Source organism: Giraffa tippelskirchi, chromosome 5 (assembly GCF_054371585.1).
Source record: "Giraffa tippelskirchi isolate mGirTip1 chromosome 5, T2T-mGirTip1v1.2.pri, whole genome shotgun sequence".
NCBI lineage: Eukaryota > Metazoa > Chordata > Mammalia > Artiodactyla > Giraffidae > Giraffa > Giraffa tippelskirchi.
In genome coordinates this window covers 4,794,214-4,820,481 of record NC_137279.1, presented here as the reverse complement: position 1 = coordinate 4,820,481, position 26,268 = coordinate 4,794,214, and the positions used below count along the sequence as shown (strand labels likewise).

Below are 26,268 nucleotides of genomic sequence, written 5' to 3'. Positions count from 1 at the left end.
TTGCGGCATGCAGGACCCAGTTCACTGACCAAGGATCGAACCCAGGCCCCCTGCATTGGGACCACTTAACCACTAGACCACCAGAGAAGACCCAGTAATAGATTTTTTACTGTAATTCTATGCTACTGAAATTTCCCAAATTCAGTTATTTCCAATTCTCATTAAATATGAGAAATATGAAATAAATTATTTTCCCTTCCAGAACAGCAGCTTGACAAATTCCAAACTAAATATAAAGCAAACAGCCATAAATGTATTAATAGGTTTCTTTCTTAAAAAGAAGAAAAAGAAAGATAGCACTAAGTCGTGTTCAACTTTTGAGACCCCATGAACTGTAGCCCACCAGGCTCCTCTGTCCATGGGATTCTCCAGGCAAGAATACTGGAGTGGGTTGCCATTTCCTTCTCCAGGGAATCTTCCCGACCCATGAATTGAACCCAGGTCTCCCACATTGCAGGCAGATGCTTTACCGACTACACGGGAAGCCCAAAAAGAAAGAAAGAAAACTTTAAAAATTATTAATTTACATGAGAAATAAAGCAAGAACTATGACAACATATAGGAAAAAATCCAAGAATCTATGTTTCAAAATATGGTAGAATTGCCAAAGGAAAATAGGAAAAATTTAGAAAATGATAAGTCCTAGAAAGGGCTTCCCTGATAGCTCAGGTGGTAAAGAATCTGCCTGCAATGCAGGAGACTCCGGTTCGAGAAGACCCCCTGGAGAAGGGAAAGGCTACCCACTCCAGTATTCTGGCCTGGAGAATCCCATGGACTGTATGGTCCATGGGGTCGCAAAGAGTAGGACACGACTGAGCAACTTTCACTTTCACTTTCAAGTCCCAGAAAGCAGCTGAGGCAAATCATTGTACTACAAATACCTATACATCACAACTGAACATGTAAAAAGAAAAACTATACAATGGTTGACTTGGTAAGCAACAGCAAGGTCATATGTGAATTACTCTTTTAGAAGAAAAGGAAATAAAATAAATGTCTTCATAGAGCCACGCAAATATAGAGGAACCATAAATAACCAGGAAAGGAGAAAATGAAAACTGAAAGTTAAATAAATTCCCTATGGAAAAAAATTTTCCCAATTCTACAAAATGATATTCAAAAGTATTAAAGCTTACATAATATGGAACAGAATGATCAGACTAATGCCCATTCATGACACCAACTTTAATAACTAAAAATTTTACTGGCAGGAAAAAAACCAATTTCCCCAAGAACAACAAAGTATAAACATCCATTTATCACTTCTGAATAGTTACACTATATATATATACACACACACACACACATATATATATACACACACACACACACATAAAATACTCATAAGGTTTTACCTGAATGTGTCCGAAAATGCATTTCCAAACTTGATTTGCCTTTAAAAATTTTCTTACAAACATCACATTGATGAAAGGTTGCTTTATATCTAAGAAAAGAAAAAGATTTGAGTGTTTTAATAGTGAAAATAAGTTATAACTTCATACATAACTGTCTGATTATTAAAGCAGAGAATGCCAAATAAACATGGAAATACTTTTTAAGCCTCAACCTTAACTCTGGTTCTTCCTCCTCCAGTTATACTCAACAAATAAATCTATAAAAAGATTTCTTCAGATTTTCAACTTTAAACCACTTAAAGCTTTAAATCATCAAACTTTTATATTATTATTATTTTCTACTTAAAAATGAGAAGGAAAAATTATAGGGACCAAAACAAAAACTCAGTGAGATGGGTAAGTGGGGGCTGATTACACAAGTCCACTGTGGACCACAGGGCTCCACTCTAGACTCACTCCTAGCAGCCCGTGCAGAACGTGGAAGAGACAAATTCTGGTTCCACGATTACCTAGGTCAGCATTACACTAAGTTTCCTGACACCTTAGACCACTTGCTCCAAATACCTACTCCAAGAACATGAATTCTTAGAATATCTCATACTCACGCAATTCAAGTTATTAAGCCTGGATACCTAAACTATATTAAGAAGCTGACATTCAAAGACAGTATATGCCTCCTTCCAATAAAGGATCGTTTTAAACGCTCAGTGTCATTAAAGGGATCTAAACTCTGACAACATTTTCCAATAACTGTTATCATATTGAGTACAAAATGTAGGCAGTATGTTCATTTATGTTTAGCTCTCCAAGAGCTACTGCAATCAAATATAAATGAAATCCCCAAAGAATGCCACAATTTTATATTAGTCATTCACTTCGATCTCTACCATCTCCTAGTGTTGGAATCAACTGAAAACAAGTATGAAAAACTATGCTACATTCAATTCCTTTACATCTGCAGAGAAGCTAGATAAGCTGGAGAAAGGTCACTGATAAACCCATCCTCAACTAAATAAAATAAACTATGAGACAACTTGTCTCCAACCTAGCTTTATCCAAGGTAATGATGATGAGAAACTTTGCCTTTTCACTTACTTTTGCCACACCTTCTCTCCAAGGTGTACACTTTTATAATGAACAGTGAGATGATCCCTACGGCCAAAGCATTTTCCACATTCTTCACACTGATGAGCCTTCTCACCTTAAAGACCCAAATATTTCTGTTATAATATGCATGCCAATCTTTTTTATCCCCAGAAACAAATTATCCAGCAGTAAGACATGGTGGTAGAAAATAGACACCAGAAAGGTAAAGCCACCCTTTATCTAGGCTGTTTGCCTTATATTAAAACTCAAATTTATCTTTCTTCAATGACTCTGTACTTATTTTTAGGAATGTGAATCCTCCTCCCCAGTTGGAGAAGCAATCAGTAGCCTTTCACTACAGACTTCAAATCTTGACTTTCAGTGTAACAGGGTGAGATAATGAAAGGACTTCAAAACTCAGGTTTTTTTTTAGGAATATATCAGTCTGGATATCACACACCTCAAATGAATATACAATGAATCAAGATGAGGCTGTCTTATTGTTTATAAAAAAGGACCTGAACATTTTCAGATCTTTATACTTTACTTTTAAAAGATTTTTCATCTGTGGGGATTTCTTACATTTGCAATGAGCCAAAATACAAATATAAAGGAAAGTTCTAAATGAGTCCAATTTGTCACCTCTATTCTTATACTCAGTTACAAAGGCTTGCTCTTTAAAAATCAGTCTCATTACCCGTGTGCAATCAAACCACGTGACTTCTAGAATCAGAAATTTAGCCTTCTCCTCCTGAAAATGGAAATGCATAATTCTAGTGAAAAAAGTCATCAGACCTTTAGCATCTATTAAAGGTGGTAATAACAACTGCAATCTGCCTCACCAGGATCACTTAAGAAAACGTTACATCTGCTGCACACCTTCCATTTAAATTATGTTTAAAATAATAATAATAATCACCTGTTCTACTGGGCTCAGAGAGATGGCTCTTTCCCATCATTGTGCTCATAAAGGTGGCTCTCTTAGCACTTCCTGAACATCTGAGAGGAAAATATGAAAGAAGTCCCCAGAGTATAAAAATTATAAATACAGAATAAAGATCTGAAACTGATCAGGATTATTAAGGTGGTCTTCCAAAGACAGGGTTTCAAAAATTCACTGGTACATAAACTTTAACACCCCAATTACAATAATCCTCTTGAAGGATCTAAGTTTTGCTAGCTTCTTTCAAATCCAATTAAAATGAGAAATATAATCTTGACTTCTTCATTCAAAAAAGTGCCAGTGGTAATTACTGCACATATCCACATAATATGCAAAATGCAAATTTTGAGAATCTGATTAAAACAAATTTAAAAGTCAGTTTGTGATCATAAAGGGTAATCAAATGATTAAAATTACAGAGACCAGAAAAAGTCACAAAATTATGTCTCCTTTTAAAGAGATGTTTAAAAAAGCTTAAAAAGATGCTTTTAAAAAAAAGTTTTTATAATCAGCATGACAAAGGGGTGATTAAATATACCAAGTTATTTAAATTACAGCCAGCACAGACATGGTGTGGTTTTTCAGGTGCTCTGGAAAAATCGTTACAAAATGCACCTCACCTGAATGTATCTTCTTGTGCTTCGTAAGGTGATCATGACGAATGAACGTTTTCCCACATTCATCACACTCGTATCTTTTATCATCGTGATGTACTCGTAAGTGAAGTCTGTAAAGAAAAAAAAAAAATGAAGCCCACTGACACTGGTGACAAGGAAGGAGAAAAACCTGATTAACTGTTAATACCGAGAGCTGGGCTGCTACTCAACCACGCTCACCCATCATTATTTGCTCCATTTCTGACTTCTAGGGGCCTTCCCACTTCACATCTGACTCCAGGGCCCCAACTCAGCTGTTTTTGGGCAGCACTTCAACATCTGCACAGACTCCACTACCTCTGGATGACATTCCTTCCTGACTCCTAACCTGCTTCCGGGAACCTACCGGACATCTAGGGGTGTCAGCCGGTGTTGCAGGACTCAGTGGGATGGAATCAGAATCAACAAACGAGGTAAGTGCACAAGCGACAGATGTGTGATGGTAGCAAATCACTAAGAATCAGTCCTATTCTGGACAACTGACATCATTTACACACTGACAACTGGGGACCTAGCAAAGCCGATAAGGAATCAACTTTCTGACAGTCACACTTCACTACTTTCCTTCACACCAACCAAATAAAGTGTGGCTTATTTTATAATCACCCAGAAACAGATTATAAAAGGCTATCATAAATAACAGATTATTAGAATTCATTTAACTTGAGTTATTTTTATCCACACAATATTCCATCTGTATAAGATAAATGAAATTTATTTAGTGAAATGAACAGCCTTCCCATTCAAGTTGTCAAAACAGGTGTTGATTCTGCTATGACTAAAATCAGTAAATTCAGCATTCTGTTTAAACTTAAAAACAAGAAATAATAAATAGTGTAAAAACTAAAATCCTGAGAACACTGATAAGATTTAAAATTGTATACATATTTCACAGTAAGTAGTCATCTATTATTTATTCATTTAAAAACAACTTTTCATAAATTGCTAAGGTAGTCAGCATTCAGCTATAAAAATAATTACTTAAGTTACAACTTATATTCAGAAAACTTTCTAAAATTGAGAATCCTTGAGTTTTCAATTTTGTCATATTTTTTAACAAAAAATTCTTTGATAATTAGGACTGAAAAAATGCGCCAGCTTTAGAACACCCGAGTTTTCATGAATTTTGATTCAAAGAAAAGTAATGAAACATTTAAATAAAAACGACTTAGTAAAGCATTACTCTTAGTGATGAGGAAATACATTAACATATTTTATACTACAGAATGAAGACAACATTAAAAGGTATAAAGTAGAGGCAAAAGTCTATCAAGTTTTCTGCACAGCTTTGCTTCATCACAAATGGTAAGACATGTCTTTATTCATCAAAAAACTAACACAATGTTAAGAAAAGATTATAAAATGGAGACAGAATTTTATCTTACTTAATATAGGCAAAAAATGGCTTGACCTACCTGTATGAGCTTCCATGACGAAAACTTTGTCCACAGATACTACAGAGATGAGGCTTTTCTCCACTATGGATTCTCAAATGTTCTTTCAAAGTAGTTCTGTATTAAAAAAAAAAAGTATACACATATATATACAGCTATAGATTTTTTAATGCCAACCTAATACAGAAACACATATTTAATACATAAACACAGATTTCTAGAAAGCTTACTAGAAAGCTGTTCAAGCTAACATAATGTCAACTGTTCCCCTTCTCTGACAACATTTCTGCTTCTCATTGGATTAGTTGCACCAGTGTACAAACATGTTTACTATGTCTCTCGCCTTAAAAAAAGCAAATAATTTAGCTTTGACTTCCTTTGATAGTGGTTTGCTCAAAGATTTAATATATAGCTTATGTAAACTTCCAAGACATACAAATGAAAAAATGCTTAATTGTCACTACTGAATTTTCATGACAATTCAGTAAAACTGATGTAAATTTTAGTGGATAGGGTTTAATAATACATAAGAAATCCAGTTTATCAGTACTATTATTTTCTAATGTGTGCTCACAACTTATTAAAGTAATGTTTTAAGCCAAAGAAAACTTCACAGATACTTGTAATTTCCAGATGGCAAAGGTAAACAGGGAAACCATGTAAAGGATACCAATTGTTGCTAGTCCTAAATCCTCCAGCCCTACCGACCATGGATGGATCACTGTGTCACCACTGTGGCATCTCCTACAGTTCTACTATTCGGAGATTCCCCACATACGTAAAATAAAGGCTGAGGGAGGGCAGACAAAGTTATCTTCAGGGAAAGAGAGGACGGCGCAGCACATCCGACCACGGCGGGCTTCTGACTGCCACTGCCGCCTGGGTTCACTGCAGCCCCACGTCCAGGGGGCATGAAGGCGAATGGGAACTGAACCCGATCTCCACCAGCAGGGGATCCCCTCCACCAGGCCTACCAACACCAGGAAAACTAGCCCCAGACCCTAACAAGTGAAAAGATGGAAAGGCTGTTTGCTTTTTCAGTTAGTTTGACTTTTATTTTTACAGAAAGACCTTTAAGGGAAAAAATAATTTATAATGTATAAGATGTCCTTTATATTTTACTAATCTGGTAAATACAAGTTTTCATATAAATATAGCATACTGATTTTTCTGCCATTGTACCCATTTGTTCTTTTAGGAAAGTGTCACTTCATTTTTTTAAAATAATGAACTTCTACATACTGAAGAGTACTAATATGCACATACTGTTTAAAGAAGAGTGTCATGTGCAGGATGAGACAGAGAACACTCCCGTCACTCACCGCACGTTCACGTGTTCTCCTTGGTCTCCTCCTCCGCACGGCTCTCTCTCAGAAACAGCCATGTGAGTAAGCATTCCCTTTCTTTGTCTTACTGCCTGTGTAGCACGCAGCACTGAGCAGTACATTATATTGGACCGTATCTGGGGCCCACTGCTCTGTGGTCGACTGTGCGACTCCACGCAGGTATCTGCCCCTGCGGGAGGGTGGCCGTCCAGCAGCAGGCCTGTGTGGGGGACAGAGGAGGACCCAAGGCTCTAACTGCACTTGCAAGGCAGTTCTGACTCCACCTGCCCTTCACCCTGGTTCCAGAGGCACTGGGCCTGCCAGCTCCCGCACCTTCTGTGGACTCTGCAAGGAGACAAGGCTCTCCACCTCTCCACTGCCACTCTGGGATCTGTCCTCCTGAGACCTGGTAGGTCAGTTCCCACTGATACTGCTTTTGAGCTTCCAAACCTGGGCTGCTCTTGTCGCTTTCCTGTCACACTGTCTTTGTAGCTTATGTCTTCAAAATGAATGAATGAATGAACAAACAACCTTTAACGTATATTTAGAGGGGTTTCAGAAAGAGATAAAATGATGTCTCTGTTAAATTCACCATCTAAATTTGAAAATCCTGACTTCATATCACCTTCCGTAACATTTTATGTAATTTCTTTTATACTTAAGTTTCAAATTAAAGCATGATTCAAGTATCTTATATTACCTTAAACTTTATAAAATATATTCATTGATTATTTCTACATAACAGTACCTGGATTCTTCTGGGTATTTAGATAATGCCTCACCTTTCTCGTACTGATTTTCCACAGATAAAGCAAGTCCATTTTCTCTTTCCACCATGGGTACACTCTATATGGCGTTTCAAATTTCCAGTGTCATTAAACTGGCGACCACATATATCACATGGAAAAGGACCTACAAAGGAAGAAATAGTGTGCATATAAACTTTAAGAACAGATACTAAGTTAAATTTAATACATGTGTTGTAAATTCATACCTCCCACTACTAGTGCACATATCATAACACAACCAATTATCTCTTTATAGTTTTCTCTTTCCTTCTAGACTGTTTAGTCCCAGCAGACAGGTACATCTCTAGATCTCCAGAGCTGAGTATGGCACCAGGCATCTGGTATAATAAATGCTGAATAAACCAATGGGTTCACAAACTGAACTGGCCAACTCCTAGCTTGAAATCAGACTGAGTCAAAGAAAAAAAATGCTACCTATCAAATTTCAGGGGGAAAAGAGGTAATAAGAAATTTTCAAGAATAAACAGAGGACTTAAGACTGCTCATGGTTTAGAAATATACTGTTGCTCCTTATAACCAAAAAAACTTAATGATATTTTCTTGACTGAAAATACTGTGGCACATTTCTGTTTAGTCTTACAAAATTAAACACAAATTTCTTACAGTAATATTGACCTTTAACTGGATTCAAAATGTCATCATGATTTTACCAAATAAATGACTAGAGAGAAGACAGAATTCTACTGAAGGGCAAACCAAAAGGTAGACAAAGGATGTGTGAAAAAGAAGTATGATGTGCTTGCTGTGCCCTGCCCACTGAACCCCACCCTGAAGTTATCTGCAGTTTCAACCAACTCCAGATAGAAAATATCTGAAAACAATTCCACAAAGTTCCAAAGAGCAAACCTTGCATTTGTCAGGCACTGGCAACCATTTACATAGCATCTACGTTGTACTTTGTTGTTGTTTACATGCTAAGTCATGTCTGACTCTTTTGTGACCCCATGGACTGTAGCCTGCCAGGCTCCTCTGTCCATGGGATTTCCCCAGGCAAGAGTACCAGAGTGGGTTGCCATTTCCTTCTCCAGGGGATCTTCCTGACCCAGGAATCGAACCTGGGTATCCTGCTTGGCAGGCAGATTCTTTACCACTGAGCTACCAGGGAAACCCACATTGTATTTACAACTATTTAAATAGCATTTACATTGTAACAGATATTGTAAATAATCAAAAGATGATTTAAAGTATGCAGGGGGATTTGCACATTATATGCAAACACTACCCCATTTTATGAGGGACTTGGGCATCCTCAGATTTGGGTGTCTGGGGAGGTCTTGGAACTAACCCCCACAGATACTGAGGGGCAACTATATTCCTGACTGTGCACACACAGCTTTGAAAATATCTGAAGACAGCTGTTCTGTCTCCCGTTACCAAATAAAATATTTCAAGGCCCTTCAAAAGTTTTTCAGATGACATGATCTTAAGGCCCTATGTTGCCATAATTGCCCACCTCTAGAATATATGTCAATATCCATCCTGAATGTGGTATCCATAAATGAATGCAATGTTCCAGATCAATTTAAAATCAGTGAGACGGTGATCTTTCTAATTCTGAACAACACGTTTTCATTAATGTAGTTTAAAACTATAGTTTTTTTGTCAGTCATATGACATTACTGGTTCAGACAGTGTCTAAAAAGCCAATGCTATTAATAAGCCCGTCTGTAAACTGAGGCATTTGGATTCTGTACCATTTTACAGCTCTGCAACTCCCAATGAGTGAAAGTCAGATCATTCCCGTATGTACAACTTTGTATTTATTCATAATTAATTTTAATTTAATTTGTTTTAACTTTTTTTGACAGCGGATTTTTTTTACGTTTTTATTTTCTGCTACCACTCCCCCTGCGAGCTTTATGTCATGCTACATATTGATAAAACATGAAGTATATTATCTTTTATCCAAGTTGTCAATAAAAACAGTGAATAGGACAGGGAAAAGGCTACTTGGATGATGATAATTCATTACTGGGATTAAACTGTCATAAATGTACCTATCTGGAACACAAGTCTCCACTGTGGCCACAAGCAGGAGGGACAGAACTCAGCAAATACAGCACTGCATTCCAAGTATACTAAGTTTATCTCACTCGCTGAAAAATGAGGTTTTTCTAAAACAAACAAACAAAAATGCCTACCCCAGGCACTCACAAACCTATCCGACAATCAACTGTAAATAAATGCAGTTCTGACCACGAACACATCTGCCACTAAAAAACATAACAAAGCCAGTGTTTACTCGTCTCCAAGAACCCCGCCCCACTCACACGAGCTCCTCTCCTACGTGGTCCCACGGCAGCAGTCTCCCCAGCACGATGTGCTCACCGACAGTGGCTGTGATGCTCCCAGAAAAGTAATCTGCTTACCCAGATGGAACTTTTCTTGATGCTTCAACCGTGCAAATCGTGATTTGAAATGTTCTTCACAATAGGTGCACTTAAAAGGTTTGTCTTGAGAATGGAGAATCATATGTTCCTCCAAGTGTGGTCTTCGAGTAAAAGATTTCTTACAAATCTAAAGGAAAATGCACATAAAATGTGAGGGAACGTGAATCTAAAATAAAAATATAAAGCTTTGATGGGAAATAAACATACAGATTTAAGTAGTTAGAAATTTCTCCCAAAAGAAAAAACTTACCAAAAGTATAATCAACTGATCGTACAGAAAAAAAAAGAAAATGCCTTGGAGGAATTACGTGTGCTCTCTCAGTCCTGTCCTGACTCTTTGTGACCCCATGGACTGCAGCCTGCCAGGCTCCTCTGTCCATGAGGATTCTCCAGGCAAGAATACTAGAGTGGGTTGCCATACCCTCCTCCAGGGGATCTTCCTAACCCAGGGACTGAATGAATCCAGGTCTCCCACATTGCAGGCAGATTCTTTACCGACTGAGCCACCGGGAGAGCCCCAGACGAATTATAGTAAGAAATTATTTAGTACTAAAGGTAGGTGAATTTCAACATCTGATATTTCTAATAGGCTAATTCCTCAGATTATACAGTAATCTTAATCCTGGTCAACATTTCTAAACCCATTAAATGTATATTTGAAAATTAATTATATTTCATGCTACCATATATTTGATTAGGAATTGGAATTAAAAAACCTCAGAAAAATTACTTGAAAGTTTATCTCTTAAAGTGGTCAGAAAGAATAGACACAAGTTTTAAAAAATTCTGGTAGACGGCAAATTTAGAAAGCGGGGCGACAGGCTGCTATAATAACAGGACACGTACTATACACCAGGTGTAACAACACAGCATGTACTGTATACCAGGCACAAAGCTAAGTGATTCATGGATTATTTTACTTAATTCTCACAACAAACCTAGGAGGTAGATACAATTATTATCATTTTACACGTGAGAATGATAAAACTTAGTAAGGTAAGGAAACCATCTTACAGTAAGATCCAAATAATTTACTTCAATTCCTAGAAACTGAGATGAGAGAAATGGTGAGAATGCTGTCATACACATAAACTGAAGCCTTGGAATAAAGAAGACAAAATGACAGGTGGTAACTCATTTAAACACTATTTAAATAATGAAAAACTACTTTAGGGGGTATAGTAGAATAAAAGATACCTACAAATTCATTGCTTCTCCTATCATTGTAAAATGGAGACTGATTCCACTCCCCTTAAATCTTCCCTGGCTGGAGTGGCCTGCGTGACCAACAGAACATGCTAGAAGTGGTACTCTGAGACTTCCAAGGTGAGGCCATAAAAAGCCTGATACTGTTCACCTCAGCTTCCTGGAACACTCTTTCCTTCCCAGAGTCCAGCTGCCATGCTGGAAGGAAGCTCAAGCAGCCTCAGGAAGCTGCCCCGGCCAGCGGCTTGGCAGAGCTCCCAGCTGCAGACCAACACCAGCTTCCAGCCAGGCGAGTGAGGCACTTTGGGAGTAGCTCCAAACCAGACCAGACCAGACAGACCACCCATCAGCTGGCACCATGTGGAACAGAAGAATTACCTAGTGAAATCCTGCCCCAATGCTATTACTGACCCACAAAATGATGAGATGAAAATGAAACAGTAACTTAAGGCTGCTAAGTTTTGAGGTGGTTTGACATATAGCAACAGATAATCAGCAGTGGAGGGAAAATTCTAACATTTTATATTGTGTGCAACAGTAATGTCACAGTCTATATAGACAACTATAGAAACATGTTATAGTGGTTACAATAAGAATAAAATCTAGGATTTCTATTTTTCAGGTCCATCATCCAAAAAGTAACTCATACCAGGCTTAATTTGTAAAAATATTAGGATAACACTGTATAAAGGATACTAAAAGTGATATAAGCTAAGTTTATATTACTTTAAAATTTAATAACTTTCACAAAAGTTCACACTACATTTAACTTGGGGTTTTCTACTACAAATTAAAATCTCTTACATCACACTTCCAACTTTCACTCTTAGTCTTCTTAATGGAAATAAATTCCTGTGCATTTTCAGGATGAAATCTACAAGAAAAAAAATTAAAAGAATGTTAGGAAAAGATGATATTAGTTAAGTCAGTACTCTATTTGACATGTTAACAGTGATTATAAGAATCAAGCAGTGATTTCTTTATTAGAGGCAGGCACATTTGAGTATATTAAGAATTGCTATCATTTTAATATATGAATGTATGCCTAAATTTATGCAGAAATAGTCAAAGTAAAATGTAGTCATTTTAAATATATTCAGGAACCTATCTATTCACAGAGAATCTTCAAGGCAACTCACTTGACTTTACTCCATAGTTCAGTAAATTTAATTTCTCAGTTAAATATAAATTTTCTCTCACAAATTTTTATATACTAAAGACAAAGCTGAGCATGAGGAATAAGTTTTCTGGAGTTGTATAATCATATACGTTCAAAATATACTTGTCAAAACCCAAGACACAAAACCAAGGATAATAAAAATGCTGTATCTTAAACTTCTAGAGTATAGATTGTTGTTTTTGTTTCAACCTCAAAAAACTTAATCTCACAAGTATGAATGAATATTTGCTGTTTTTTTCTTAAAAAATTTGTCATCTAGAAAATTTTAAGCAATGAAAGGACTGGAGACAAGCACTCCGTAGATGTGTTTAGCTCGCTACATATTTAAATTAGAAAGCACATTAAAGTCTACTATGGAAGCAAGATCATACTTGCCTCTTAACATGCTTGGCTAAAGTCTTCTTGCTTGCATGAAGTTTATTACAATAAGGGCACTTGTGCTCCTTCTTATGAAATTCTGTTTCATTACTGTGCTTCTTTCTGTGAACAGTTAGGTTAGACTTTGTCGAATAACGCTGGTGACAAATATCACACTCAAAGGGCTTCTCACCTGTGTGAACACGTGTGTGGCTCTCATATTTCCCTATGAAGAGACAGAAATTAAAATTAAATTCAGTACATTTACTACAGTGACTGAAATTAGACAGTGGAATAAAATCTCATGATAAACAGTATATTTAATAGACACAAATTGAAAGGAACTTACAGATTAACAGACTTTTTAAAAATATCACAAAAGGCAACATAATATGTTATATAGCTCATATATTTTCATCTCTCTTCCCACAGAAGCTAGTCTGGAAAGGGTACTACAAATCTAGCATTACTTAACAAAATTTATACCTCACTACAGCCCATTCATACGAGACTTCTCCAACTTATAAGACATTAGGACACAAGCACATCACCTGGACTTGACTGCATGCTTAACACGAAGTTACTAAGGCCAATATATTTAGGTAATAAAGAAAAGAAAATGACAAAATGAATGGGTATAATGCAGACACCTGGAGGCATATTAATGTGAAATCTGTATTATATTCTGAATATAATGTCCTAGGATCTAACAACCTAAATGTCCATTAACAGATGAATGGATAAAAAAGATGTATGTATGTATATGTGTATATACACACACACACACATATAATGAAATATTACCCACCCATAAAAAATGATGAAATACTGCCATCTGCAGCAACATGGATGGACTCTGAGATTATCATACTAAGTAAGTCAAAGTAAGTCAAATATGACAAAGTCACCTATCATATGACAGGTGAATCTAAAAAATAATACAAATAAAGTTATTTACATACAGAAACAGACTCACATACATAACAAACCTATCATGGAAAAGAATTTATATATATATAAAACTGAGTAACTTTATTGTACACCTGAAACTAACACAATATTGTAAATCAAATATAGGTCCAAAAAAAAAAATTGAAAAAAAGAAATTTTAACACAGCTTGTCCAAAGAGAAAAGTGACAATTAAAAAATGAAATAAAAGGATATATTTTGGCTTAATTTTTATTTATATTCCTACTTATGGTGGTGGTGGTGTGTTTAGTTGCTAAGTTATGTTTGACTCTTTGCAACCCCATGGACTGCAGCTAGCCAGGCTCCTCTCTCCATGGCATTCTCCAGGCAAAAATACTGGAATGGGTTGCCATTTTCTTCTCCAGGGGATCTTCCGGATCCAGGGGTCGAACCCACATCTCCTGTGCCTTGTGCACTGGCAGGCAGATTCTTTACCACTGAGCCATCTTATACTAAAAGCCTTTTACATCATTATTCAGAATATACAATTCCACATTATAGAGGCGGACCAGTATCAATGGTAGGGGCAAAGACCCTGGATCCAGGCACCTGGACATGAACCATGACACTTTAAATTGCAGGCTGTGTGACCTTGTCAAGTAACCTTCCTCATATTTTTCTTATTTGAAAAAAATAATACTGAAATAATGAAAATATGCAAAAATAAAAACAGAATAATAGTATTTACTTCAGAGGATTATCATAATAATAAATAAATTAATACACATAAGACACTACTGTTTTCTAACCCATTATAAGCTATCAATTAACGCTGGCTATTATTATCACTCTGTAATCGAAGTTGTGAATATGCACATCTAGTAGCATAAAATTGAAATTTTAACTAAGGATACTTCTGAGTGAAAGGCAACAGAAATAAGAAAAAACACTATCAATATGAAGAGTAATTTTCTATGATAAGCTTAGCATTGCTTTGTCCTGAAAAAAACATATACATAAATTTTTCTTCAGGCTAAAGCTAACAGGAAAGTATAACATTTCACCCATACACTTTTTATAAATATGTAAGTCCTATATGTATCATGGAGATTAGATAAAAAACAAAATATATTCTAAGGCTATGAGGAAAAAAGATAATCATAATTACTTATCTACATTCACCAATTTGTTACGTGTATCTAAATATGATTTTTGGAGTACAATTGCTTTACAAGGTTGTGTTAGTTTCTGCTGTACAACAATGTGAATCAGTTGTATGCAGACATCTGTCCCCTCCCTCCTGGACCTCTCTGCCACCCACCCCATCCCTCTAAGTCATCACAGAGCAGCAGGCTGAACTCCCGGTGCTATACTGCAGGTTTCCAGCGGCTATCTATTTTACACGTGGTAGTATATATATCGGAGAAGGCAACGGCACCCCACTCCAGTACTCTTGCCTGGAAAATCCCATGGATGGAGGAGCCTGGTAGGCTACAGTCCATGGGGTCGCTACGAGTCGGACACGACTGAGCGACTTCACTTTCACTTTTCGCTTTCATGCACTGGAGAAGGAAATGGCAACCCACTCCAGCGTTCTTGCCTGGAGAATCCCAGGGACGGCAGAGCCTGGTGGGCTGCTGTCTATGGGGTCACACAGAGTCGGACACGACTGAAGCGACTTAGCAGCAGCAGCAGCAGTGTATATATGTCAATCTTACTCTCCCAAATCCACCCTCCCCTTCCCACCCACCCCAGTGTCCACAAGTCTGTTCTCTATGTCTGTCTCTATTCCTGCCCTGCAAATAGGTTCATCTGTACCATTTTTCTAGATCCCACACATATGCGTTAATATACGTTATTTTTCTCTGACTTACTTCACTCTGTATGATAGACTCTAGGTCCATCCACATCACTCCAAATGACCCAATTTCACTCTTGTTTACAGCTAACTAATATTCCACTGTACATATATATATATACACACCCCACACATATTCTTTATCTATTCATCTGTTGATGGACATTTAGACACACCATGTTCTTGGATTAGAATAATCAATATTGTAAAAATGACTATACTACCCAAAGCAATCTACAGATTCAACACAATCCCTATCAAACTATCAATGGCATTTTTCACAGAACTAGAACAAAAAATTTTACTTAGTATAGAAACACAAACGACCCCAAGTAGCCAAAGAAATCTTGAGAAAGAAAACCAGAGCTGGAGTAATCAGGTTCCCTGATTTCAGACTACATTACAAAGCTACAGTAATCAAAACAGTATGGTACTGGCACAAAAACAGAAACATGAGTGAAACAGGATAGGAAGTCCAGCAACAAAGCCAAGCACCTATGGTCCCCTAATCTTTTACAAAGGTGGCAGGAATATACAATGTCGAAAAGGCAGCCAGCCTCTTCAACAAGTGGTGCTGGGAAAACCGGACATGTAACAGAGATAAATTAGAACACTTCCTAACACCATACACAAAAATAAACTCGAAATGGATTAAAGACCTAATGCAAGGCCAGACACTGTAAAACTCTTTGAGGAAAACACAGGCAGAACAACACTCTTTGATATAAATCGCAGCAGGATTCTTTTTGGGTCAAAAAGACCCCTGTCCTATAGTAATGAGAATAAAAGCAAAAATAAACAAATGGGACTTAATTAAACTTAAATATGATTAAATTTAATAAACACAGAGTGTATTATCTAAAAATTAATTGTACTGCAATTACATAAGAATACTGAAGAAATGGAACCAAGATATTTCCCTTAATGTAGTGGGGAAGGATAACATAATAAGCAAAGAAAAACCAAAATATGATAAAAATATACTAGGTATTTAAGCACAGACCATGATGATCTATGCATCTTTTGCTTCTCTGGTGGTTCAGACAGTAAAGAATCTGCTTGCAACACAGGAGACTATGGTTCCATCCCCGAGTCAGGAAGATGTAAAGAAGAAGAGAATGGCTACCCACTCCAGTATTCTTGCCTGGAGAATTCCATGAACAGAGGAGCCTTTGTGACCATGAGGTCAAAAAGAGTTGGACCCAACTGAGTAACTGAACATACACATACATGTTAATATGCATATAGCATAATTATGAATTTCTAACCTTGAACTATCCAAAAAAAAGTTGGAAAAGCATATATTTTTTATTATTTTTTGTAGGATGTAACCAGAATAATACTGCTATAACATAATTTCTTGGGGGAAGTGTTTTCTGAGTTGATTTTAATCTTTCTCGATTATAATATGGCATGCTTGAATTATCCTCCAATTAAAATAAATAAATTAATTTAAAAAATATGTGGCATACTTGTACTGGATTCCAAAATTACTTTTTACACATTTATTGGATATCACAACAGGTACAGAATCCAAACATTATCAATATGTACTACTAACCCACAATTTTAATTTGGCAAAGATAGGGGTCATTTTATGGCATTAAAACAAAAAAGTTTTCCGTGATTGTAAAAGCTTCCACGCTTCACATTTTTCATAAGCTTGTTTTTTAAATTATGTAAATGAATCAAGAGTATACAGTATGAGTTTTAAATGACTAAGTTACAAGTGATTTTTGGAATAGGACTATTTTTACCAGGGGATTGACTGCATACTTAGCACAGAGTCTCAGAACTGAAAGCTAACTTAACCTCCTGCTACTCAAGTTTCCTGATTTTTACCCAAGTGAATGGGAAGAGCAACTTAATAAAAATCTTAAATTATAAGAAAAATCTTCCCCAAACCTTTTATTTTCTATGAAAATACCTGTGTTGGGAAGATGTTAAATTAACAATTAGTAGAATTTCCCCTTTATTTAGAGTTAAGGAAGTCTTGCTTGAAAATTAAGTTATATGTAGTTGAACAATAAAGCCATCAAGTGGCAGTTAAATTAAATATCAAAACTACTTCTGATTGTTAAACTTCTATTTGCCTACAGACGAGAAGACTTAATAGGATTTAACCCCCCAAAAAGAAAATTGTTTTAAAATAAATTCAATGAAGTCCAAAGATACCTATGAAAATATATAAATTTGAATAATTCACTGTAACAATCAGAATCTCTAAAATAAAAAACACATTTCTGTCAACTCAAATTTATGCACAGAGGCATTGCAGGATGTGTTATCTGCATGGCTTTGAATTTCTGAACAACAAGAGACACAGCTTCTGAGGGAATGCTGAACCACAAAGTCAGGTAAATGTACAAAGAAATCCCAGGTTTAAATCAACTGGTAGGGTTGTTGAGGGTGCAGGTTCTCCTCGCATAAACACAGACAACAAATATCTCTTTTTTTTTCTTATTGGGTGGGGGGAATTCAATAATAATGTATAAATCAAGTGTTTACTTCAAGGTTATCAAAGTTTCCATCAAAAAAACCCTCAGTGTTCCTTCACAGAATACTAAATTATGCCCAACCATTCTTGATCACCAATAGAAAATACATAATATTAAGAAATTTCATCCACAGCATTTTTCTGACTGAATCCCAATATGAATTACGTCCCAAATTAGGAGACGGAGAATACACATATTTACACATAACAAAACTTGACCTTGGGTTTCATTCCAAATAGGTCATGCAAAATTATCAGATTTCATGTGGAGCTTTTACAAAGAGAAACATCACCAAATTAGCTCATTATATATCTCATATGCCAAATCTTAAATTATACCTCAAATTTATTCATTTGGCATGCCCTGAAGAACACTTCACTAAAATACTGAACTTGTAGAGAATTATGCCATAAGTCAAAACTCTTTCCTATTCAGAACCAACCGGAATCTGTCAGGATAGTCTAAACAAGTCACATTTTTTTTAAAGCTACAAAATATTTTCTACTTCTAGAAGAGATCAAATTTAATCTAAGGAAATATTTTAGTTCCCAGTAGGAAGGACAGAAAAGACAAATCATCCAAATTTTTTTTCTCTCACCCCCATCTGTCATCTTTTCCAGATTTGATTTTTGCCTTTTCACCCAAAGGTTTTCAGTTTAAGGGGGGGAAGGTCAAAAGACTCTTATCTGCATGAGAATGGGCAGAGAGGAGGACAGCTGGAGCCTAAGGAAAAACACAACTGGATCAGGAGTCTCACTCTGAGCATCTATGAAACACATCAAAAAAGGTAAAAGATCCAAAGTGAGAGAGTCAAATTAGTAAACTACATATGGTTCCAGTAAACTACATATAGTTGCAGAGCTTATTAGTTACCTCTCATAAACCCACTCTGAAACAGCAAGTTAAAGGCTTCTCACAAGTCAGATGTCAATCTTTCACCTTAGTTCAATTAAACAGGAGCTTACTGAAAACTTCCTATTTCATTTGAAATGACCTGGGGTATCATGAAGGATACTAACCAAAAGTAACAGACAAAACCTTCCAGCTCACAATCTGATGAGGCAGGGAAATAACAATCAAAATCCAAGGTGGACACTTTAAAAACCTCCTAAAGAAATGTGGGTGATAGGAGGGTTATTGGAAAGTAGTCCTGGAAGTGTTTCCAGAATAAAGAGGACTTCTGATAGAGATGATACAGGAGGACACTGAGAAACACAGGTCTCCTCCATCTGCCTGTTCTTTTCATTCTACCCATCACCAGTCCACTGAAGTCGGCAGCTCTGATCCACCCTGTCCCACATCCCAATGCCGCTCATCCTGCCAGCCCAAGGCTGCAAAGACCCTCTGCTCTTTCTAACTTCCTTCTCTTCCCTGAAGCCCGCCTACCTTTGTTTTCTCAATTTTTTATCACTTACTGGATAAAAACTTCTCTGCACTGCATACAAACCATTCAAAACGTGACCTCTGCTCACTTGCCAATCCTCATCTCTCATCATTTTCATTACGCCTCTTGCCCACCCTGAAATCACCCTGGTTTTAGCAATTTCCAGAACATAACTACCTTAAAATCTTTGTACTTGTTGGTCCTTCTGCCTTGCAAGCTCCTCCCTTTCTTAGGTTCTCAGCTCAAATGCTACCTGCTCCATGAAATCTTTCCCGATTCCCCTAAGCCTCTGTCCCTGTCCTGATAAGATTATCTTTATTATAATTGTGTTTTTGCATGTACTCATTAATCTCTAAGATCCTTGACGACAAAGAACATATCACTTCATATTTGTTTAGTGTCTGGCATAGTACAGACACTCAGAAACTATATTAATGATGAATAAGAGCAGCTAGCATTCATTGCACCCCTAAATTTCACACAGTATTGTAATTTCATACTATATTCACACAAATTTCACAAAGATTATCCTATTTAATCCTCATAGTAACAGCCTGAGAAGGTACTATTAGCATCATTCAATCTGTGAGGAGACAAAAGTACACACAGGTGAAGTAACTCACATAAGACCTGGATTCAAAAATGCAGGCAGTCTGACATCACCACAGCTCGTATCAATGCTTTGTAACCAGTATGATAAAATCATAATCTCAATCTCTTCTCTCTTTCTCTGCACAGGGGAGAAGTCAGGAGCCCCAATGAGGCTAAGCAAAAGAGGGGTTCAATAAGAGGGGGATAACATAAAATACATTCAGAAAGGAGGCTAGAAATAAGCTGACAATGTGATCTATTGATTCTCACATTTATCTGATTATCTGGACTAACCTTGGTTCAAAAAGCTGCAAAATGCTTCCTCTTAGTACATCAGGACCTTAACTCATGCAGTATTTTCCCAAATAGTGTGCACAGAACTCTAGTTTCCCGGGACGTGATAAAGTTATCTGAGGAAATGCCAGGTTAAGTAAAATTAACAGGTTTCTTTGCTAGAGAATTTGAGAGTGTTAATAAAGATTGAGTATCGTCTTCCTTGTCTTACCTGAACACAGAACCCCTTGCTCACAATGCATCCCACAGGCCTAGTGTTGGATACAAGAGTCTGATATCTATCTGCTGGGCCCTCAATGCCACTGGCAGACTGACCCTGCTCTCACACATCTCAAATCAAATTAGGCCAAATTAAGGAAATGGCAACCCATTCCAGTATCCTTGCCGGGAAAAATCCCATGAACAGAGGAGCCTGGCGGGCTATAGTTCCTGGGGTGGCAAGGAGCCGGACACGACTGAGCGACTGAGCATGACTGAGAACAAGGTACGATACAGGAAGCATGTGCGAGGAATACAAAGTCTAAAAAAGCAGAATCAACTGGAAAGATGAAATGTTGTCAGCTATCTCAATTCAAGAATGTTCTCTGTTCCCTGTAATGCTCACAGTACGTGATCACAGCTCTACAAGAACATTTACCAGCCTTAGTTTAACAAGCTACTTGTATCCACACACTCTTCCAACTGACTAGTTGCTCAAAAAAGTTACTCTATTCATTTGAACAGAACTTTAAACACAGTAAAAATAGCAATGAATAATTAAGTTGGATTGTCAAAAGCATTCTAATTTAGAGAAAAATATTCAAAGGCATAAAAAAGCAAAAAAAAAAGGTACCTACTGCTATGTCACAGTTTACACTGTTGAGTATTTTGAGAGCAAATGATTACCAATACCGTATTTAACCATTTCCTCCTAACTCAATGACATGAGTGAAGTGAAGTTGCTCAGTCACGTCTGACTCTTTGCGACCTCATGGACTGAAGCCTGCCAGGCTCCTCTGTCCATGGGATTTTCCAGGCAAGAATACTGGAGTGGGTTGCCTTTCCTTCTCCAGGGGATCTTTCTGACCTAGGGAATCTTCCTGACCCAGGTATTGAACCTGGGTCTCCAGCACTGCAGGCAGACTTTACCATCTGACCCACTAGAGACACATGGGGATATAGTAAATGTATAAATGTATAAGTAATTTTATAAGGTCAAATATTTATGTTTATTTTATCATTCTATGTGGTAAAATATATTCCCCAATTTCATAACTCTCATTTATATGTAAGTGAATTGCTGCAATTTTAAAGTTCACATTATAAAGTCCACATAAGACACCTCCAAAAATTATTTTACTAGCAAGTAAGCTCTCTTGAAATTAAATATTCACTGACTGCCTGCAATGCAGGAGACCCAGGTTCGATCCCTGGGTTGGGAAGATCCCCAGAGAAGGGAATGGGAACCCACTCCAGTATTCCTCCCTGGAGAAGTCCACGGACAGAGGAGCCTGGTGGGCTACAGTCCATACGGTCACAAAGAGTCAGACACAACTGAGCAACTAACTTTCACTTTCATATGCTTTTCACTTTCATATGACTTTTCATACGCTTTTCATACATATGCTTTCTAATAAAGAAAAAAATGATTTTTTCATTATTATAATAACCCAAGAATACTACTAGGACACTTCCTAAAGTCTCTGTGTACAGAATGAAGGCATTTATTACATTTAGTAATTTAGTTTTATCCTTAACTATTCTTAATCTGAAACATCCCAGTTCTAAACAGTACTGGATACTGGAAAAGGGACTATATTTATGACTCACATATTACCACGCTCAAGGGGAAACAGTATAGGAATTATTAAATTACATACAATATGACCTATTTCAATTTTCTATTATGACTCAAAAATAGCACTTAAATGAAATTAAATTAGCATATAAATCAAAACGCTACATTCATAATTATTGACACTCTGGAATTTTTCATACTAAACACAGGAACTAATGATCTGTCACCTACTGCCAGGACATGAGGAAGAGAAAATAAAAGGTAATATAAATACTTAATTCCTGAATCACAACAAATCTATAATAACAGGATAAAACACGGATCAAAAATCACACTTTTTAAAAGTTACTTTCAAAGTTTAGTTTTAAATCATCACCTTTAAAGTATTCATGAAAAGTAAATCATTAGAGACAAGAAACAAGCTTTTCTTTCTTACCTATGCGGTCAAATGTCTTATCACATTTGGGGCACTGCAATATTTTTTTGTTACTGTTGTGAATGATTACAGGGGTTAACCCCTCATGAATGCTTCTGACAGAATCACCAGCCTCTGGCTCCTCTTCTGCATCATTCTGATCTTTTTCACTCTGTTCTTCTATGTCAGAATATTCATCTGACATTTCCTCCTCTAGCTCATCTTCTTCAGCATTATATTCACTTCCAGGATCCTCAGAATCATTTCTATCTGACTTTTCCTTATCAAAACTGTCTTGATTCAAATTGTCTGACCCATCACCACTTTCTGGCTCATCATCACTGGTGTCGTCAAACTTAACAGGGCACTTTCGATTCCGTTTTGATCTTCTTGTGGAAAAACTTCTCTCCAGCATTTTTAACCCATGTTTTTTCCCTAATAAAAGGGACCTATGGGTTTTCGACAAATGATTCTCTAAAGACTTCTTGTAACAAAAATGTCTACTACAGAATTTACACTGATGATTACTTGATAGTCTTCCAGTTAATTCACTTAGTGTTTCTTCTGGTGATGACTTTTCAGTTAGCTCAGACTGAAAAGTGGCAACATTTTCGTTATTTAGCAGCTTAACTGCATCTATAATATCCAGAAATTTTGCAGCCTCTAAAACAAGAGGGATTTCATATTTGTACACAAAAAATTCTGATGTGTAAAGAAATTCAAGCAAATGCTGAAAAACGGAGTGTGTTACGTGATCCAGGGTGACAACATCCGTGCTCGGATTTTTGCTCAAACATGCATGGAAATAACTACTGCCAACAGCAACGACAACTTTATGGGCGCTAAATTCTTTTCCTTCTACTATGATAAGCAAGTCACAGAAAGACGGTTGCTTCTGCCTGTCATCATTCAAATACTTCAGCAAGTTCTTATTGTACTGCAAAGAACTCAGAAGTTTTCTCTGATCCGGGGAGGGAGGAAGTTCCTGATAACAGCACAGGGCTTCAGGAGCTGGTCTTTCTGTGGAATGGGTGTAGGTTACTCGGTCACACTCCTCTACAGCATTTCCTTCCGGGGAATCTTTATGGTAGCCTAGATGGATCTTCTCGTCAAGATGTGAAGTAACCTTTCTCCTCTTCTTCATTGCAGTACAACGGTTTCAGAACAAGAAACTTCATAAGTGTCTTGAGGGATTTATGAAGGAAAACAAGATTGTCTGGGATCACAGCTTCTGCAGGGGCGTGCCCGAGGGTTGCATGGTCTGTGAAGAGAGTAAGAACCACGTAAAACAACTTCACGGCCCAGCGATCCTAAGTCACTCACGGTACTGTCAACACATCCTTCCTAAACGAGAAGTAAATTATGACAAAGTCACCGTTTCCACTCATTCGTGGCTGAGATTTTAGGGCGGAGAACAAGGAGGGCCGGGTTAGAAAAAGACAGCCAACAAAAGAATAATTTTGAAGGAGGCAGGGCACACCTTGCAGGCCCTATTCCAGAACGGAGTAGCGGGAAAGGGGGCAGAAGGGGAGGCTCCCCCGAGCCCGCCGGGGTGCCGGTCGAGGCGGCCACCTTCGCGATGCAAGGGCGCCGGGGCGCTGACACTCAGGCCGTCGCGGCCACGGAAGCCACGTTCCCTCCGCCCCCCATGAACACGCTTCCCCGGGGCGGTGAGGCGCACCTCATCCCCGCCGGCAAGCGTCCAAAGGCCGGAGGCGCCCGGCGGGACTGCCCCGGGAGCGGCGCGGAGAGGAGGTTGGGGTCACCCGGGGGACGATCGCCAGAGCAGAGCCTCCCCGGGCCCCCGCCGGGCCGAGACCGCGCCACCGAGGGCGGCCCCCGGCCGCCCGTCACCCGCTCCCCGCGCGGACGCCCCGCGCGTCCATTTACCCGGGAACGCAGGGCTCCCCGCTGGCTCCCGGCCGCCAAGCTCCACTCCGGGCGCGCTCGCTCCGGCGCCTAGCCACTTCCGGGTTCAGCCCCCGGCCCCGCCCGCCCTTCCCCTGCCGTCGCCTCGCCGCCGCCGCCGCCGCCGCGGCCACCGAACACGTCAGCCGCGCGCAGCCTCGCTGCCGCCCGACACCCCTCCCCCCACCCCCACTGCAAGCGCGGCCCTGCGCATGTCCGCGCGCGCGCGCGCACGAGAACCCTCCCCGCGCATGCTCCGTGATGCCCCCGGGCCCGGGCGACCCCAGCGACGACACCCCGCGAGTTTTTGCGGCGGTTCGGTGGCCGCTGAGACCGAGCCAGTCTGGCCCTGGGGGACAGCCTTGCGGGGACCGGCGGAGGAGAAGATGAGGCGGAGTTGCGTAGGGCTGGGCGGGGGCACCGCGGCGCGAGCGGACCGCGTCCTCCCGACCTGGGCCGGTTCGCGGCGGCCCCTCAGCGGCGGGCGACAGCGTCTCCGCCAACGCCGCCCCGCGTCTGAAGAACCCAGCCGGACGCAGCTAACGCAGTTACTCACAAAATTAGTGTTTGACTTCGTACCGTCCACAGAAAACATTGAAAAGTGTACATACAAGCATACAGCTGGTAGGACAGGAAAGAGCCGAAACGGAGAAAAGAAGGTCCACAGGCTAACTTTTGGGGCCAGTGCCCAGGATTATGCGTTTGTAGCGCAGTCCTGGGTGGTGCCGAGGTTGCTCCCCCGAAGACTACACGTTTAGTAGGGGGTCCTAGTCGTGTGGTTTTCCAGAACCCGTTCCCGGTTCCCCTGTGGATGGACCTTGTACAGAAAAGTTATTCCTGACATTTGTTAACGGTAAGGCAAACTTTGTTCAGTGGGATTTTGTCCTGGGTGGGTAGAGACTGGGCTCAATTCCAGACAAGGAAGAGTGGGAATTTACAGCCCAGGAGCTGCCTGGGGGTGGCTGGCATGTCAGTGGATGGAGAACTGCCAAGAGATAACGCGGGGTGTGGGGGGGCATTCTGGCTAAACTAACCCAACAGGATTCTGGTTGGAGGCAGGTGGGATTGGTCAGACATAACCTGGTGGGATGGGTTTGGGGAAGAGGTTAAGGAACCAGGTGTCACATATGGAGGGTGGGGTATTCCGGCTAAACTGACCTAGCAGGATAATTGAGGAATGCACAGACAAATACAGAAGCTCAAAAAGTCAGAAGCTAACTGAGAAGGGAGTTTAGAGGAGTCTGCTTAAAACTTGGTCAAGGAGAGAATCTTTGTTACACCTCATCCAATCAGTGGAACGTCTTAGAGCAAAGACTGAGGTTTCCAGCGGAAGCTGTTCTCCTCAGGACTTCAGCCTGAAAACTCTGCCTGGGTTTTCAACCTGATGCCGTGAAGTGTCTGGACTGAAGATTGGAACATCAACTCTTACCTGAGTTTCCTATGGAAACTATCCGTAGGCCTGTCCCATGGATTTCAGACTTACTAGCCCCCAGAATCAAGCATGCAAGTCAATTCCTTAGAATATCTGTGTATCCTCTATCTACCCTGTCAGTTCTGGTTTTCTGGAGAACCGTCCCTAGTACACTAGCAATGAACAATAGGAAAATAAAATTGAAAAATAATGCCTTTGTATTTTCCTCAATCATGTGGCACCAACATCCATGTCCCTAAGGTGTCAGAAGTCTTTGTCAAAGGAAATAGAAGTGGGGTGGGTGCCCAGAAGGAAAGCGCAGAGCCAGAAAGCCAAGACAGAAAGGAAATCTACACTCTTCAGAACCTCTTTCCAATGGCTTCCTTTTGCTGATCGGTCATGGTCTTAATTCAACATCCTTTAAAAGGCTGTTTCACAAATTTATTTCTGAAAGTGAAAATGTGTTTCTTCATTTACTCATTGAATATCCATTGAATAACTATTCTGTTCCATGCATGTAA

The 26,268-nt window shown here is 38.9% G+C and overlaps 1 protein-coding gene and 1 non-coding gene across 2 annotated transcripts in view; both read right to left on the bottom strand.

The window, feature by feature from the left end:
* The window catches only part of ZBTB41 (zinc finger and BTB domain containing 41), a 32,588-nt gene extending 8,199 nt beyond the window's left edge, over positions 1 to 24,389 (bottom strand). The window contains exons 1-10 of the mRNA XM_081495276.1: positions 24,319 to 24,389; positions 22,450 to 23,689; positions 12,720 to 12,927; positions 11,969 to 12,038; positions 9,938 to 10,085; positions 7,542 to 7,671; positions 5,456 to 5,551; positions 4,005 to 4,111; positions 2,451 to 2,556; positions 1,356 to 1,444 (exon numbers count right to left, since the gene is read on the bottom strand). Of these exons, the coding sequence (XP_081351402.1) occupies positions 1,356 to 1,444; positions 2,451 to 2,556; positions 4,005 to 4,111; positions 5,456 to 5,551; positions 7,542 to 7,671; positions 9,938 to 10,085; positions 11,969 to 12,038; positions 12,720 to 12,927; positions 22,450 to 23,572 (2,077 nt within the window). The 5' untranslated portion in view covers positions 23,573 to 23,689; positions 24,319 to 24,389. The remainder of the gene's footprint in view (positions 1 to 1,355; positions 1,445 to 2,450; positions 2,557 to 4,004; positions 4,112 to 5,455; positions 5,552 to 7,541; positions 7,672 to 9,937; positions 10,086 to 11,968; positions 12,039 to 12,719; positions 12,928 to 22,449; positions 23,690 to 24,318) is intronic.
* TRNAG-GCC (transfer RNA glycine (anticodon GCC)) lies at positions 8,602 to 8,673 on the bottom strand. The gene has a single exon. It is a non-coding gene; the product is annotated as a tRNA-Gly (tRNA).
* Positions 24,390 to 26,268: the final 1,879 nt, after the last annotated feature.